Source organism: Trichomycterus rosablanca, chromosome 16 (genome assembly GCF_030014385.1).
Source record: "Trichomycterus rosablanca isolate fTriRos1 chromosome 16, fTriRos1.hap1, whole genome shotgun sequence".
Lineage (NCBI taxonomy): Eukaryota > Metazoa > Chordata > Actinopteri > Siluriformes > Trichomycteridae > Trichomycterus > Trichomycterus rosablanca.
This window is the reverse complement of record NC_086003.1, coordinates 10,520,327-10,537,194: the sequence shown is the minus strand read 5'-3', so window position 1 is coordinate 10,537,194 and position 16,868 is coordinate 10,520,327. Positions and strand designations below refer to the sequence as shown.

General features: G+C 37.5%; 1 protein-coding gene across 1 annotated transcript; it reads right to left on the bottom strand.

Annotated features, from left to right (window-relative positions):
* Positions 1 to 222: 222 nt before the first annotated feature.
* On the bottom strand, positions 223 to 14,097 carry c16h5orf15 (chromosome 16 C5orf15 homolog). The gene is made up of 3 exons (XM_063011540.1): positions 14,004 to 14,097; positions 12,127 to 12,773; positions 223 to 1,225 (listed from the first exon to the last, which is right to left on the bottom strand). The coding sequence occupies exons 1-3, from the start codon at positions 14,089 to 14,091 to the stop codon at positions 1,094 to 1,096; spliced, it is 867 nt and encodes a 288-aa protein (XP_062867610.1). The 5' UTR covers positions 14,092 to 14,097; the 3' UTR covers positions 223 to 1,093.
* Between the last annotated feature and the right edge of the window lie 2,771 nt (positions 14,098 to 16,868).

Sequence of the window (16,868 nt, the reverse complement as noted above, 5' to 3'; positions counted from 1 at the left end):
TTACACTACTAATCATATTTATTGACATTAATGAGGATTATTTTGCATTTCCAATTAAAGTTTTAGATGCTTACATCTTACCAGATGCTTCTTACCAGAAGAGAATTCCTGAAATTCCTGAAACTGACAAGTACTTGCATTCTATTAAACTGGTAAACTGGGTAATTAAAATACCAAAAGTGCAAATAACTTTTCCACAAGGGTAAATAAGTATTGTACAACTTTGTTCCTTCTCTGTGTATAATTGTTTAATCATTAAATGTAACAAATTGTTCAATAACAAAGGTAAACAAAAAGGCAGTTGCTTATTAAACAACACTATTTTTGTATGCTGTTATTTATTTTGTTCTGTTTTTAAACTTAAATGAGTATTAAAAAAAAAAAGTATATTCACAAATGTTATCTATATGGTAGGTGTAACTTATAACACATCATGTTTATGCAAAATGTTAATACCCGTGGTCAAATTTCACGCTATCTGTGGTCAGGTAGTGCAGATCAAAATAAGCTTTTCTTTCCCCTTGACCCAAAAACTGATTGTTTGCATAAACAAAACAGTACATACTTTCTTAAATGCTACAATACAATTTGGAGATTAGGCAATTATATTAGGATTAAAAAATTGGGATTAAATCTAATGATTAATGGGACCAGCCCCAAAAAGTACCTAAAGAGACGTTCATTTGATTATTTCTTTCAAAAATGTAAAGACAAAACATGCTGTATTCTTTAAAATCAAATGACAAATGAGTGCAGGTCAAAACAGATCTTTGTGTTAAGCACATATAAAATTTTCATCAACATATTACTGTAAGGATAGCAATGATAAACTAAGAATAATCCTTTCTAAGTAAAACTTTACACCAATACTAATTATTACTATACATTTAACAACTGACTTTTTCTTAAACTATTTAAAACAGAAAGGTAAAAATAATAATTACAGAAAACCAACCAGTAGATGGTGAGACTTTATAAACCGTTCCTTTGTAAACCCACAAATCGAAGCATCATCCTCATTAATTGTGCAACACAATTTGCATTTAGCCCATCTTTACATTTACATTAACATCTTCATTTCATGTGCAGTTTTTTAAAAGATGTAATCATTTGTCATTTTCAGCGATGGCATTGCCTCATCAATGTTCTGGTCAAGTCTACGATACTCTACACTGCGTGAGCAGAGGCCATCCTTCCAACGCCGAGTCTGAGCCAGAAGCATAATCTACAGGCAAAGGGAACAGTAAATATTTTTTTTTAAAACTAAACAGAGTACCATTCAAATTAAATAAGACAAGAAAAAAATCTGCATAATGTAACACTCCCGATAACACTTTTGTATGATGTAATAGATTAAGGCACTAGTTACAGCATGGAAAAAATTCAGAGACAAAATTATCATATTTCCCTAGTTTCCCACTGTTTTACCTGCTACCAAACTGCTACCAAAGCAAGAAACGAGAGAGAAGGACACTTGCATTGTTTTAAGTAACACTACACAAGAGAAGTACAATTTAAACCAGGGGTCACCAACCTTTTCCAGACCGAGAGCTACTTCAAGGCTACTGAATAATACGAAGGGCTACTTGGTGATACAAACTTCCTGAATAACATAAAGTTGCACAGTTTACCTTTAATATTATTATTATTATTAATATTCATATATATGAAGAGACTGTCATATCATGTTAATGTTAATGATTCCTCAGAAAAATTATTAACAACAATTTAGGAAGCATATACTGTATATAGCTCACAGTGATAGCTCAGTGGTTAAGGTACTGGACTAGTAAACAGAAGGTTGCCGGTTCAAGCCCCGCCACCACTAAGTTGCCACTGTTGGGTTCCTGAGCAAGGCCCTTAACCCTCAATTGCTCATTGTGTTCAGCTCATTGTGTAAGTCGCTTTGGATAAAAGCGTCTGCTAAATGCTGAAAATGTAAATGAAAATGTAAATGTATATTTCAACATGTAACATTATTTATCTCTATTAATCTAAATCTGTTTCAATATTTGAAAGTCATAGCTATCACATTTTTGATATTTTTGTAAATATCTTTCTTGACAGTTTTGTATGAATTGTATGGTTTGTTTTTGTATGTAGCATTTTGATCAAAATCAAACCATTTTTTGTACAAATGATCATTACACTTATTTTGGATTTAATGATCTTTATTATATTTTAATATAAAATAAATATAAAAGGATTTTTTTTTTTTTAAACAAGGTTTGTAGGAGGTAAGGGACATTAATTTTGTATATAAAAAAATACATGACATTTATTTTTACTTTAAAATAAATGGAAAATAAATACAAACGTTATTTTTAAAAAATATGGTTTGTAGTATTTAATTTGTTTTTATACAACAGGTAGTTCCGACCTTACAATCTGATTGGTTAAGAAGCGTTCTAAACGTGCTGATATTCGTGATAACAGCACGGTCTTTTCACACCACAATGGTATTACTCTGCTGACGCGTTGCCATTAATGACAAGCTTCATGCACACAAACGTGCACGCAGGCAACACAGCCTTTTTTTCCCACTCGCGTTTTAAATCCGTTATCTGATATACAATCTAGCGCATTGTGTAGGGAACATAACCAATTGTCTAATTCACTATCTAGTGCACTATGTAGGGAACATATATCCATGATCTGATACACAATCTAGTGCACTATTTAGGGAACATTAATGTGTTTGTAACGCGAACAGTTAGTTAAGCCAGTTAGCAGCTCCTAGTAGTTCTGTTTTCATCCATAGCCTTTGGTGTGTGCGAGAGGTTTTTTTATTTCTTTTTTTCCCTTCGGAGGTTCTTGCTTTCTTCTTCTTCTTGTTCTTACCTCCCTGAAATGAGTATTTGCAACTTGGGATGTCTGCTTTGTAGTGTTAAACTTTATATTTGTTGTGGAACTACTTTTTGGCTGAAGGTATTGTCAATATTAAAGCATATTTAATATGAAATTCAGGGCTTCTTTGATTTATTTTCTTTCTTTATTTTGTAAAAACTGTTGTATAAAAGCAATAGAATGCTCGAGGTCGTGTGTTATCGCGAATAACATCACGGCTGTGATGATCTACGGCACTCGCCTTCGGTTCGTGCCTGCGACCAAATCACAGCCGTGATGTTATTCGCGATAACACACTCCCTCTCGTGTTCTATTGCTTAAGTATAAAATAGTTTGACATTGATCCATTAAAGCATTACAAGACTTGAATGGAATTATTTCTCTGTAATAAGTAAATGTTTCCTACGTTTTTCTGTTAGTTTGATGACGGTCCCTAATGCGTTAGCTGAAGTGGGGGTTTCATTTTAACCTATCTTTAAATAAGTACATGTCATCTTAAAATTACCATAAAATAGTTTTTGTAGTATGTTGCCTATTTTTATCTGTGTAAGAAAAATAAATATAGATAAATAAAGTAGGTGTTAGGTGTTTTTTCAACCATTTATATAGATCGGAATGGCGAATGTTAAACGAATGTTGAATATTAAACTAACTTTACCGCAGTGAAATACTGTCCTGTTTGTACTCATCACTACTTTTGCAACATTTTAGAAGAAATCATGTTTATTATGGTGACCGCGACAAAAATGGCAGTTTAGCGAGGGAGCTCCGCAAAACCGTGAACGATTTAACAAAAAACTCCGGACAAATGCCACTAACCATTTAAGTGCGAGTATGTCAAACCCTTCTGTAACCAAGCAGTGTGATATTTTTACACGAGCGCGCAAAAACACGTCAAAAACAACTTCGACGAGCCCATCAGCTAACAAGAAGGCTAACGTTAGCGACGACAGCATGGCTAATATAGCCGAAGTTCTAAACGAGCTGAAATCACTCCGTGCAGACTTTGGGACAAAGTTGGACAATATGACCAGCCGCTTAACTGACATGGCAACCTCGATGGCTGCACTGGAGAGCAAGGTAACGGAGGTGAAGGGAGATGTTACCGCTAACACAACGCGCATTAATGAAGTAGAATGCCGTGTAAGTGATGCCGAAGACATGCTGGAAAATGTAAACTCTACGCTAAACTCGGCAGTTAAACGAATCGCTTTCCTTTAATCAAAAACGGATGATTTGGAGAACCGAGGTAGGAGAAAGAATCTCCGTGTGATTGGTGTACGAGAGGGAGCTGAAGGTAAACAGTCACTTTTTGACTTTATCAGTAATATGCTCACTGATGGTCTGTAACGCGTTACTCTAATCTGACCACATTTTTCAGTAACGAGTAATCTAACGCGTTACTATTTCCAATCCAGTAATCAGATTAAAGTTACGTATCCAAGTTACTGTGCGTTACTATTTTAGTGAAAAGATATTTTTGCTTTCTTCTTGGCAGGGGCGGAGCCAGGGGGTGGCCAGTGGTTGCCATGGCCACCATAAAGTAATCTTCGGCCACCCCTCTTGGCCCCCCCACCACCGCTTTGCCGGAAATTTTTTTGCGGAAGCATTTAAACACGCAGGAGCAGCGCACCTCAGATGAGTAGTTCTTCACCAAAACAGTGCAGTAATACACTCAACATAAACGTCAACCACCAACACAATTACAGAAGTACAGTAGTACTATTTAGTAGTATTCGTGGCGCGCTACGAGTAAAAGCGCCAGCTGGCTCTGCGCATTCCAGTGTTGCCAGATTGGGCGATTTGAGACCGTTTGAGTTCGCCGAAGTTTTAATGCTATTACAAAGCTGTTTGTTGACATCAGGGCTTTCCGCGGATTTCAACACAACCCCTACAAACTCAGGGTCCTGCACAATGGCAAGATGCATCTCTTTTCAACACCACCTGAAGCTGAGGAGTTCTACAGAAGCATCACACAGCCCAAGTGATTTACACAGAAGGTGACTGTTTTCTAAGTAGTTGAGCTTTGTAAAACTACTAAGATACATGGTTAGCTAAAATAATATTGTGTTCTGAAAAGGAGTTTATTTTATAAAACAGTGTGCACGGTTGAGGAGAACATGGGTCGGGTTTGTTTGACTAGTTGCTCCCCAAGTGTTGTGGATCAACGTTCCCCAGTTTTTCAACCCGAGGGAGGGAGGGGATAACCCTAATTTGAAAGGGTGTTGTGTACGTTCTGAGGAGAGGAGGTGTTTTTATGTTTGTTTTGTATGTGTTTCTGTGTTGGTGTTCATGGGTAGTTGTTGGTGTATGTACTTGCATCACTTCCACCCTTTTGTGTATTTATGTTGTTATTCATTTACTTATTCTTTATTATTATTTAACATTGTAATCGGACAATAATTTATGGAGATATCAAAACAAAGCAAATTTGAAATTGAAATTACCAGCTGGAATGTGCGAGGAATAAGAAAACTAGCCAAACTCAAACAAGTAATGTCTAGGATAAAATATCTCAAATCTAGAATAGTTTTCTTGCAAGAAACTCACTTAATGGGCTCAGACATACATTTTTTGAATAAAAGGTGGCCAGGCCAGGTATTCTATGCCTCACATAAAACTCACGCGAGGGGTGTCGCTATACTCATACACAGATCAATACCATTCCAGGCCACAAAAACCATACAAGATCCATTTGGGAGATATGTTATTGTGCAAGGTGATATTTTGACACATAAAATTAATTTTATAAATGTCTATGGCCCCAATGAAGATAGCCCATCTTTTTTTTTTAAATTTATTTCTCACTTTGTCTGCCTTGGAAGGGTTATATATTATAGGGGGAGATTTCAACTGCACCTTAAATCCGATATTAGACAGGTCCACTCAAATTGATACAACCCACATACAAACTAGGAAAACGCTGACTAATTATATAAAGGATCTAAAATTAACGGATATTTGGAGGGCACATAATCCTAATGACAGAGTATACTCCTGTAACTCCAGTACATATAAAACCCATTCGCGTATAGATTATTTCCTAATCTCAATGGAACTACAGCCCAATGTTAAAAAATGTTGGTATAATAGTATAGTAATCAGCGATCATGCAGCCGTATCAATAGGAATTCAATTAGGTAGGCTGGAACATTGTTTGAGATGGAGGTTGCAAACGTATTTGTTACAGGATCCAGCCTTTGTCAAATTCATAGAAAGCTGCATTAATAAATATTTTGAACTAAACAGAGATGAAACTACAGCTAGTGTGAGATGGGAAGCATTTAAAGCTTATATAAGAGGAGAAATTATTAGTTACCAAAATTCCAAAACAAAGCAAAATAATCAAGAGCTGCGAATATTGGAAAGCCAAATTAAAAAAACTTGAAAATGAAATATATGAGGACAATGATACTGGAAAACTACAGAATCTTTCTGTCTTGAGGGCAAAATATGATAAATTGACATCTGATAAGGTAGCCAAGAGTCTAATGTGGACTAAACAAACCTACTATGACCAAGGGGAAAAATCAGGTAAACTACTGGCCTGGAGAGTTAAAAAAAATGCAGGCAGAGAGAATAATTGCAAGTATAAAATTAACGTCTGGCAACTCAACTACAGATCCACATGAGATCAATAATAATTTTAGAGATTTTTATGAACTACTATACAAGTCAGAATACATAGAGAATGGGGAGGATCAGAATAAATTTCTTAACCAGTTACAATTTCAGAGGATATCAGATGATGAGAAAACAACACTAGATAGCCCACTAACAATAGAGGAACTCTTTGATGCAATAGGTGATATGAGTAGCGGTAAAGCACCAGGACCAGATGGTTTGCCAATAGAGTTCTACAAGACATTTGGTAAACAGCTTGTTAAACCACTTCTGGATATGTATGAAGAATCATTTGATAAAGGAACGCTTCCAGATTCACTCAGATTAGCTTTAATAACCCTAATATTAAAACCAAATAAGCCCCCAAATGAATGGACCGATTAGTTTAATGGGATGTGATACAAAAATATTATGTAAAGCTCTTTCGGGAAGATTGGATAAGTATCTTCCTCAATTAATTAATGGCGATCAACAAGGCTTTATTTTCTGGATATAAAATTAACAATTCCAAATCAGCATTAATGTTCCTCAACAAAGAAGAAAGGCATAATCCCATAGTAAATACCCCATTCGCAACAACTACAGAAGGTTTCAGATATTTGGGTGTGAAGATCACTCCGGAAATAAATGAAATAATCCCATACAATTATGATCCCGTTACAGAGAGTTACTGACACACTAAATCGCTGGTCTACTTTGCCTATATCTATGATCGGACGAATAAATCTAATAAAAATGAATATTTTACCCAAATTTTTATTCTATTTTCAAACACTTCCACTGCCGTTACCAAATTCTTTTTACGATACACTCAATAAATCATTAAGTCAATTCATTTGGAGTAATAGGAAGGCAAGGCTCCGTCTTAAACTATTATACTTACCTTATGAGAGGGGAGGCCTCCAACTTCCCAACTTTAAATGGTATTATATGGCTACCCAGCTAACCGCGGCATCGTGCTATTTCAGTGGGGTGACACCCCCTGCCTGGGTAGATATTGAACAACAGTCCATTCCAGATCTGCCATTACGTTCATATTTATACTCATCTAATATCAAGACGCTGAAAAGACGTACAAAAAATCCCTTTCTTAAAAACACAGTTTCAGTTTGGCATGCAGCACACGAACATATGGGAGATTGGCCTAAATTATCTCAGTTCACTCCTATTTGGGGTAATGAACAGTTTACACCAGGCAGAAAAGATGGGGGATTTAAGTTATGGAATATGAGAGGCATTCAAAAAATAATGGATCTTTATGAGGAGGGAACTCTATTATCCTTTAATCAGCTATGCCAAAGATACAAAATTCCTAAGAAACACTTTTTTAAGTATCTGCAGCTAAAAAGTTACATGTCCTCAAGATATAAACAGATAGTGTGTTTACCACCTTTATCTAAACTTGAAGTTACACTTCAGAATCTAGAGGGGAAGGGACATATAACTAAATATTACAACATATTGGTTGCTTATAGCACAGAATCAGTAATGGATAAATTGAATGCATGGGAAACGGATATTAAAGAGAACATTGATGAAACAGATTGGGAAGATGCATGTCTTAAAGCACAAAAGCAAACAATAAATACAAGGTTTCGATTGCTTCAATACAAGTGGCTAATGAGAATGTATATAACACCTGTTAAACTCCACCATATGTCTGCTAATATTCCAGATATTTGTACTAAGTGTATGAATGAAAAGGGTACTCTTTTTCACTGCTTATGGAAATGTATAGGGATTCAGAGTTTTTGGAGAGATGTCGTGGGCTGTTTGTCAGAGATGTTTAGTGCCAGAGTCCCTTTGAATGCCAAACTATGTTTGCTTGGGATATATCCAAAGAACTTTTTACAAACACCAAAACAATATCCAGTTCTGGACTTTGGACTTCTTCAGGCCAGGAGAGCTATTGCGCTGTGCTGGAAGGGCATGGAAGGTCCTGCATTGAAAATGTGGATAAGGGAACTCTCAAACTCTATTGGTCTAGAGAGACTGACATACAGTGTATCACAAAAGTGAGTACACACCTCACATTTCTGCAAATATTTTATTATATCTTTTCATGGGACAACACTATAGAACTAAAACTTGGATATAACTTAGAGTAGTCAGTGTACAGCTTGTATAGCAGTGTAGTTTTACTGTCTTCTAAAAATAACTCAACACACAGCCATTAATGTCTAAATGGCTGGCAACATAAGTGAGTACACCCCACAGTGAACATGTCCAAATTGTGCCCAAAGTGTCAATATTTTGTGTGACCACCATTATTATCCAGCACTGCCTTAACCCTCCTGGGCATGGAATTCACCAGAGCTGCACAGGTTGCTACTGGGATCCTCTTCCACTCCTCCATGATGACATCACGGAGCTGGTGGATGTTAGACACCTTGAACTCCTCCACCTTCCACTTGAGGATGCGCCACAGGTGCTCAATTGGGTTTAGTCCATCACCTTTACCTTCAGCTTCCTCAGCAAGGCAGTTGTCATCTTGGAGGTTGTGTTTGGGGTCGTTATCCTGTTGGAAAACTGCCATGAGGCCCAGTTTTCGAAGGGAGGGGATCATGCTCTGTTTCAGAATGTCACAGTACATGTTGGAATTCATGTTTCCCTCAGTGAACTGCAGCTCCCCAGTGCCAGCAACACTCATGCAGCCCAAGACCATGATGCTACCACCACCATGCTTGACTGTAGGCAAGATACAGTTGTCTTGGTACTTCTCACCAGGGCGCCGCCACACATGCTGGACACCATCTGAGCCAAACAAGTTTATCTTGGTCTCGTCAGACCACAGGGCATTCCAGTAATCCATGTTCTTGGACTGCTTGTCTTCAGCAAACTGTTTGCGGGCTTTCTTGTGCGTCAGCTTCCTTCTGGGATGACGACCATGCAGACCGAGTTGATGCAGTGTGCGGCGTATGGTCTAAGCACTGACAGGCTGACCTCCCACGTCTTCAACCTCTGCAGCAATGCTGGCAGCACTCATGTGTCTATTTTTTAAAGCCAACCTCTGGATATGACGCCGAACACGTGGACTCAACTTCTTTGGTCGACCCTGGCGAAGCCTGTTCCGAGTGGAACCTGTCCTGGAAAACCGCTGTATGACCTTGGCCACCATGCTGTAGCTCAGTTTCAGGGTGTTAGCAATCTTCTTATAGCCCAGGCCATCTTTGTGGAGAGCAACAATTCTATTTCTCACATCCTCAGAGAGTTCTTTGCCATGAGGTGCCATGTTGAATATCCAGTGGCCAGTATGAGAGAATTGTACCCAAAACACCAAATGTAACAGCCCTGCTCCCCATTTACACCTGGGACCTTGACACATGACACCAGGGAGGGACAACGACACATTTGGGCACAATTTGGACATGTTCACTGTGGAGTGTACTCACTTATGTTGCCAGCTATTTAGACATTAATGGCTGTGTGTTGAGTTATTTTCAGAAGACAGTAAATCTACACTGCTATACAAGCTGTACACTGACTACTCTAAGTTATATCCAAATTTCATGTCTATAGTGTTGTCCCATTAAAAGATATAATGAAATATTTGCAGAAATGTGAGGGGTGTACTCACTTTTGTGATACACTGTACATTGTATGGGGCAAACAAAGGGAATTTACCAATCTCTGGGAACCGTACATGATTATAATGACAGATAAAAATGCTAATCTCACTGAATAAAAATCTGTAAGCTGTGAACATTGTGAAAGGTTTAGCATTGTATGTGTGTATTATTTATTATGTATATTATTTATTTAATTTATTATTATGTATTCATTTATTTTTATCTATTATTATTTTTTATTCTTGTTTTGTCTTTTAATTGTATTTATGTATGATTTATATTGGAAGGGTGGTGGTGTATGTGTATATGTGCATTGGGATAATGTACAGTTGTACTGTTGTGTCTGTTCCAAAAAAAGAAAAATGACAACAAAGATATTTTGAAAAAAAAAAAAAAAATCATGTTTATTATCAGTTATGTACGATTTAAAAAAGCTGATGTACATGGAAGTTTTAGTGACACGTACTGTACACGTACTCTCCATATTGAAGTTCTCTTTCGCTTTTCTTGTGTGTGTTTTTCATTATTATTATTTCGGGGTAAAAACCGCATCTCGCTCCGCATCGTAGCTGCGCATGCGTAGCTCGCACGACATAAAACTCAGACCAGATCAGAGCTCATATAAACATCAAACATTATTGTTTTTGAATGTTATATTCAGTATTTTGTCATTTTCAAATCTACATCAATGCAAGTGTTATTGATTCAAAAAGAGCAGCAACACAAATATAATATTTAGACGGAGCTCTATAGTCACTAGTGCTATTTTAGAACATGCCCCGCGGGCGACTCACATGGTCCCTGCGGGCGACCAGGTGCCCACGGGCACCGTGTTGGTGACCCCTGATTTAAACAATGCCTCTAAAATCATTCTTTTTTAAATTTAATATGCCAGTATGAACAAATCAATCTGTAATCTGGTACCTTGTTTGCTAATTAAATCGCACTGCTAACAAAAACTTTTGAGTGAAATTTCTGCTAATATTTTACTAGATTATTTAGCTGTTTGTTTAATATAAGAATAAACATAGAGGGTTGGTTTCCTAGACAGGGATTAAGGCTAGTCCAGGACTACATTTTGCTTTAAATGGAGAATCTCCATTCAAAATGCTGTGTAGTCTAGGACTAGGCTTAATCCCTGTCTGTGAAACCAACCCAGAAAGTTTTATAAGTAATTTAAACAAAGATGTAGCAAATGCATTTAGGTTAAAGTTAATTGAATGTGTTTAAGTAAAAATGAAATTAGTTCTCCTTTAATATCCAATCATGATTCCCTCATCTGTTACCAATTCACCTGCTCATTTGGAATGTTTCAGAACATTAAAACTTGTATTGTCTATTAACTTTTCACTCTTATTTTGCCCCGTCCCAACTATTTTGAGTGTGTTACAGGCATAAAGTTAAGTTTGTTTCTCTTGTTCTAAAAGGGCCCACAATGACGCCCAGGTGGCACAGCGGGATATTTCGCTAGCACACCAGCGCCAAGATTCTAAACTCCTTGGTTTGAAACTCGCCGTTGCCACTGGTCGGCTGGGTGCCATCTAGCAGGCATAATTAGCAGTGCCTGCAGCAGACACGGTTCTTCTAGGGCGGGATGACCGGATTATGTGGGTGGAGTCTTTAAAACGCTGTGTAAGGACCCTGGTTGGGCCAGTGATAGCTCAGTGGTTAAGGTACTGGACTAGTAAACAGAAGGTTGCCGGTTCAAGCCCCACCACCACCAAGTTGTCACTGTTGGGTCCCTGAGCAAGGCCCTTAACCCTCAATTGCTCATCGTGTTCCACTCATTGTGTAAGTCGCTTTGGATAAAAGCATCTGCTAAATGCTGAAAATGTAAATAGTTGGCAGGTAGAGAGGCGCCTGTGCAGTGTGCATAGGTGAAAAAGGGTTCTGCTAAGGGCTGCGCGCGGGTCGGAGGAGGCATGAGCAGCAACATACCTACCTCGACTGCAAGCAGGTATAGGTGTTAAAAAACAATGTCATTATTACTACTGCTGTTATACAAGGTACAGCTCTATATTCTTATGTGCTACATATCTTTTTAAAATAAGAGTATTTCATTTCTATTGGTGTAAGGATGACATACCTTTCTTTTATTGTGGTATGTGATGTAGACTATGGCCACCAGGAAAGCAATGATGACCAAGTGAAAGAAGAAATGAGAATCTTCATTCTGGGTGGCAAAGATGGTGGTGTCTTTCATGTGGACTTCAAACTTTCCAGACCTCTCAGGCAGGTCTTTTGTAACATCTCTCATAAATTCATCATCCGGCAGGTCTTGGCTGGAAATCTTGCTTTCCTTGGGCTGGACATTTTCTACTATACCCAGTAGGTCATCTTCAATATCATCATCATCCTCATAGTTTGTGTTTACATCATTTTCGTTTATTTCAAAAGAGGTTGCAGACTCATAATAATCAGGATGTGGCTCCTCTTTAGCAGAGTCTGTGACGACTGAAGATGATTTGGCTTCAAGAGTGGCATCAGGAATTGGCACACTTTGCTTCTTTGTATCCAGCTTTTCCTCAGTATGACTGCCGTGTTCTGGAGTTGCATCAGCAGTACTATCTGATTTAGGTGACACTGGCGTTAAGGTGGTTGCTGCAGTGGTGTCATTAAATTGAGCCCCTGTGAACTTTGTGTCATTAGATTTGGTTTCAGAAGAGTTCTTTTGAGGGGATGACAGATGGGTTGAGAAGCTGGCAGATGTAAGAGTGGAGACAGTCGTTTCATCTATAACAGGATACAGGTTTAGCATTAAAACGCTGCATAGCACACTGACATACTCCCACAGTAACTCTGAGACAATTTTCTCCTTACACAAGTCTTTGTTTAGGGAGTTTGCACAATCAATCAGAATGTCAGACATATCTAAAGGCTAATGTATGCTTCCTGTTAAACCTGCTTCTAATGAAGCACTGGAACAAACATTAATGTACCTTACACCTCAGCACTCACTGGCCACTAAGAACTTTTGAGGTGATGTAGGAAAAGAATGAAGTACGTTTTACAATCATTGTAGCTAAAGATAGTAAAATGTAAAAATTTGTTTTTATGACAGACAGCATGCCATGGGTGGATACACGAGATCTAAATGTCTCTCTGTCCCTGTATTTATGTATATGCTTGTCCTGGCCTGTTGTCCATCATTCATTCATTCATTCATTGTTTGTTTGTTTTATTACTAAGCGGATCAGGGACGTGGTGGGTCTGATCATTGAGCAAAAGGCAGAAATCACCTCGAACAGGTCGCCATTCCATTACAGTACAAACAGACACAGAGACACCTTTCAGTAGCTCCAACTGGCCTGACTGCGTGTCTTACTGCATGACTTCATAGCCTAAAATTGGGTATTATTGTTTGTAAATTTTAAGTACTTATTATGCAACTGAAAGAATAAAGGCTGTAGCTGCTGCTAAATGAGCAATAGTGTGAAACAGAAATGTGTATTTATAGTGTTTATATGCACTGTCCACATCAGGCTGCCTAAAATTAAATTGAAAAACGACTGCTTTGGAATTTACCCTACTACTACTACTAATGGCACATTGTTCTTCAGTCTGACTAAACTACACACTGAATGACAAGTGACTTCTACCGTTAAATCCATTCAATATTCATAATTCACATTTCTGTCAAAGCTGAGAAGACTTTTAACATTACTTAACATCACCAGGAGTAAGCAGAGTGATACAGGCATGGACAGTGAAAGTGCTGTTATTAAACATATAAAAAATATATACCGTGATTGATGATTCCGCTATGGTCAATAGATTTGCTCAACAAATGTGCAATATTAAATAACTTCACCGCAGTCATTTCAAGTAAAGTAACTAACCTTTGCTACACTAGCTATAGCACTCTATGTAGATAGATAAATATCCAAAAAAGATCATAATAAAACCACTATAACTGAGTAATAATCCGAAAACCACACAAAATAACAAAAGACTACAACTTACTGACAGATGTTACAGGTTGTAAAATAAATAAAACAGCCAATAAAACAGCATATAAACATTTCTCTTCCGTCTTCATCACAGCAGCCATTTTAAATAGAGGATTTGTGTAGAGTGCAAGTGGGCGTGATCAAAAGTTAAATGGCTCCTCCTTCTCTTTTTCCTCCTCTTCTTTTCGGTATATTAGCAGGTTAAGATTCAACTGTAAAGTTGCATACCGCCACCTACTGTACTGGAGTGACGTTTCTGTAGTTGATTACTGCCTATACTTGCATACTTTATGACTTTCAGACTTTATGCTTAACATAGCTGTTTAACTGAATTAACTGCATTTAGGAGACTGTAACTAATGTTACATCTTTTATCCATATACTGACACATACCATAACTGAGAGTTGCATTCTGCAGTCTGACTTGCTCTATTACTATACCCTGCTTTTACTAAAGATATCAAAAACAAAATTACAAGATCACGGTTTATAACATGACTAATGCAGGCCAAGAAATAGTATTGGGTATTAAGTGTTAATGTATATACACACAGCCAGTTTATCAACATGTCTGATAAACCTTTTTAACCTGAGGTTAATGTTTGTTTGTTTATTAGGATTTTAACGTCATGTTTTACACTTTTAGTTACACTCATGACAGGAACGGTAGTTACTCATTACACAAGATTCATCAGTTCACAAGGTTATATCAAACACAGTCTTGGACAATTTAGTGTCTCCAATTCTCCTCACTTGCACATCTTTGGACTGCGGGAGGAAACCGGAGCACCCGGAGGAAACCCACGTGGAGAACATGCAAACTCCTCACAGAAAGGACCCGGACCGCCCCACCTGGGGATTGAACCCAGGACCTTCTTGCTGTGAGGCGACAGTGCTTCCCACTTAGCCACCGTGCCACCCACCTGAGGTTAATTACTTTTGAATTTTGTAAGGTTGCTTTGAGACAATGTCTATTGTAAAAAGCGCTATATAAATAAAGTTGACTTGACTTGACTTTTGATATGAGATTGATTATGTTTAAAAAAACAAAAAAAACAAATAAAAAACAAATGTAGAGTTCTCCTTGCTAAAGATGGAAAGAATTATCCAGATTGTAATCGTCAAAATGTGCAAAACCAGCATCTGTTGTAATATATCTTTGGATACTTGGATATGTGTTAATGTAGCATTGACAGTGAGAAATACATTGGGTTTTGAGTGAGACAAATGCAGCCCTGTCAGAAAAGGCTTTTTCTGGATTCATGATTATTTCAGCAAGACAACACCATTCTGCACATGCCACAACAATGTGGTTTCATAGACACAGAGTGCATGTGCTGGACTGGCCTGACTTTAGTATAGATCTGTCTTCTACTGAAAATGTATAGAAAAGAATAAACAGATGAATCAGACAACATAGACCACAGAATGTTGAATAGTTATAGTCTTACATCAAGCAAGAAGGGGCAAAGGTTTTATTTTACAAAACTGCAACAATTAGCACTCTTATTTTCCAAATAATTAAAAAGTGTAAGTGATAGAAAATATGTGGTAACCCATATTTTTTGTGTTGCAGGCATCAAATTATTTTTTTTTTAAAGTTTGTTTAAAATTGTTGCAAATTTATTAAAAATAAAACACAAAGATATAGCTCAGGGGCATCTATTTTCACTGATCATCATTTAGATGTTTCTACAACTTAATAGGAGTCCACCTGTGGTACATTTAGTTGATCGGACATGATTTGGAAAGGCACACACCTGTTTATATAAGGTCCCTTAGTAGACAGTGCATGTCAGAGCACAAACTAAGCCATGAAGTCCAAGGAATTGTCTGTAGACCTCCGAGACAGGATTGTATCGAGGCACAGATCCAAATCTGAAGCCTTAAATTTCTGAAGCATTAAAGCAGTGGCCTCGGGGTAGAAGGGTCTTAGTCAGGGAGGTGAGCAAGAACCCAAGGGTCACTCTGACAGAGCTCCAGTGTATCCTTGTGAAGATGGGACAACCGATCAGAAGATCAACCATCCAGGCAGCACTCCACAAATCATGCCTTTATGGTAGAGTGGCCAGACGGAAGCCACTCCTTAGTAAAAGGCACATGACAGCCTGCTTGGACTTTGCCAAAAGACCCCTAGAGGACTCTCAACCCATGAGAAACAAGATTCTCTGGACTGATGAAACCAAAAGTAAACTTAACTAAACTTAACAAAGTAGTACTTATGTACATGTTATATTTTTGTGTTTTATTTTTAATACATTTGCAAAAATTTCAAACTAACTTTTTTCACTTTTTCACTTTCATCATGGGGTATTGTGTGTAGAATTTTGAGGGAAAAAATTAATTTAATCCATTTTGGAATAAGGCTGTAACATAACAAAATGTGGAAAAAGTGAAGCGCTGTGAATACTTTCTGGATGCACAGTATGTAAACTGTCTGTATGCAGTTAATCTAAACAGTCATGGTGTTTATTGTTTGTTCTCCAGTAACATTAAATATACACACCATAAACAAGGTAGTTAATTTACATACGTTTTTTGTAAAGCAAACTCTGTAATATTACGACATTCTAAACTAAAGTTTTCTAGTCTTATACTTCAATAATGTGTGGTTCAAACTCGTCATCTTACTTACATTATATTGTTTTTAGCCTTGGTATGTGACCCCACTATCTTATCTGCCAGCTACAGCTAGCAAACGGGTGACAGCACGTGCTTGGTAATTCACTAGCAGGCTTACTAGCTTTCAAACTTATAAACTGCTTTTATCAGCCAGACAGAGACTGCGGATATTAATGTCAACTTAACTTAGTGACAAGACAAAAGTTTAATTAACACTGACATTTTAGCCATTCTGCTTTGCCCTTTTACATACTAA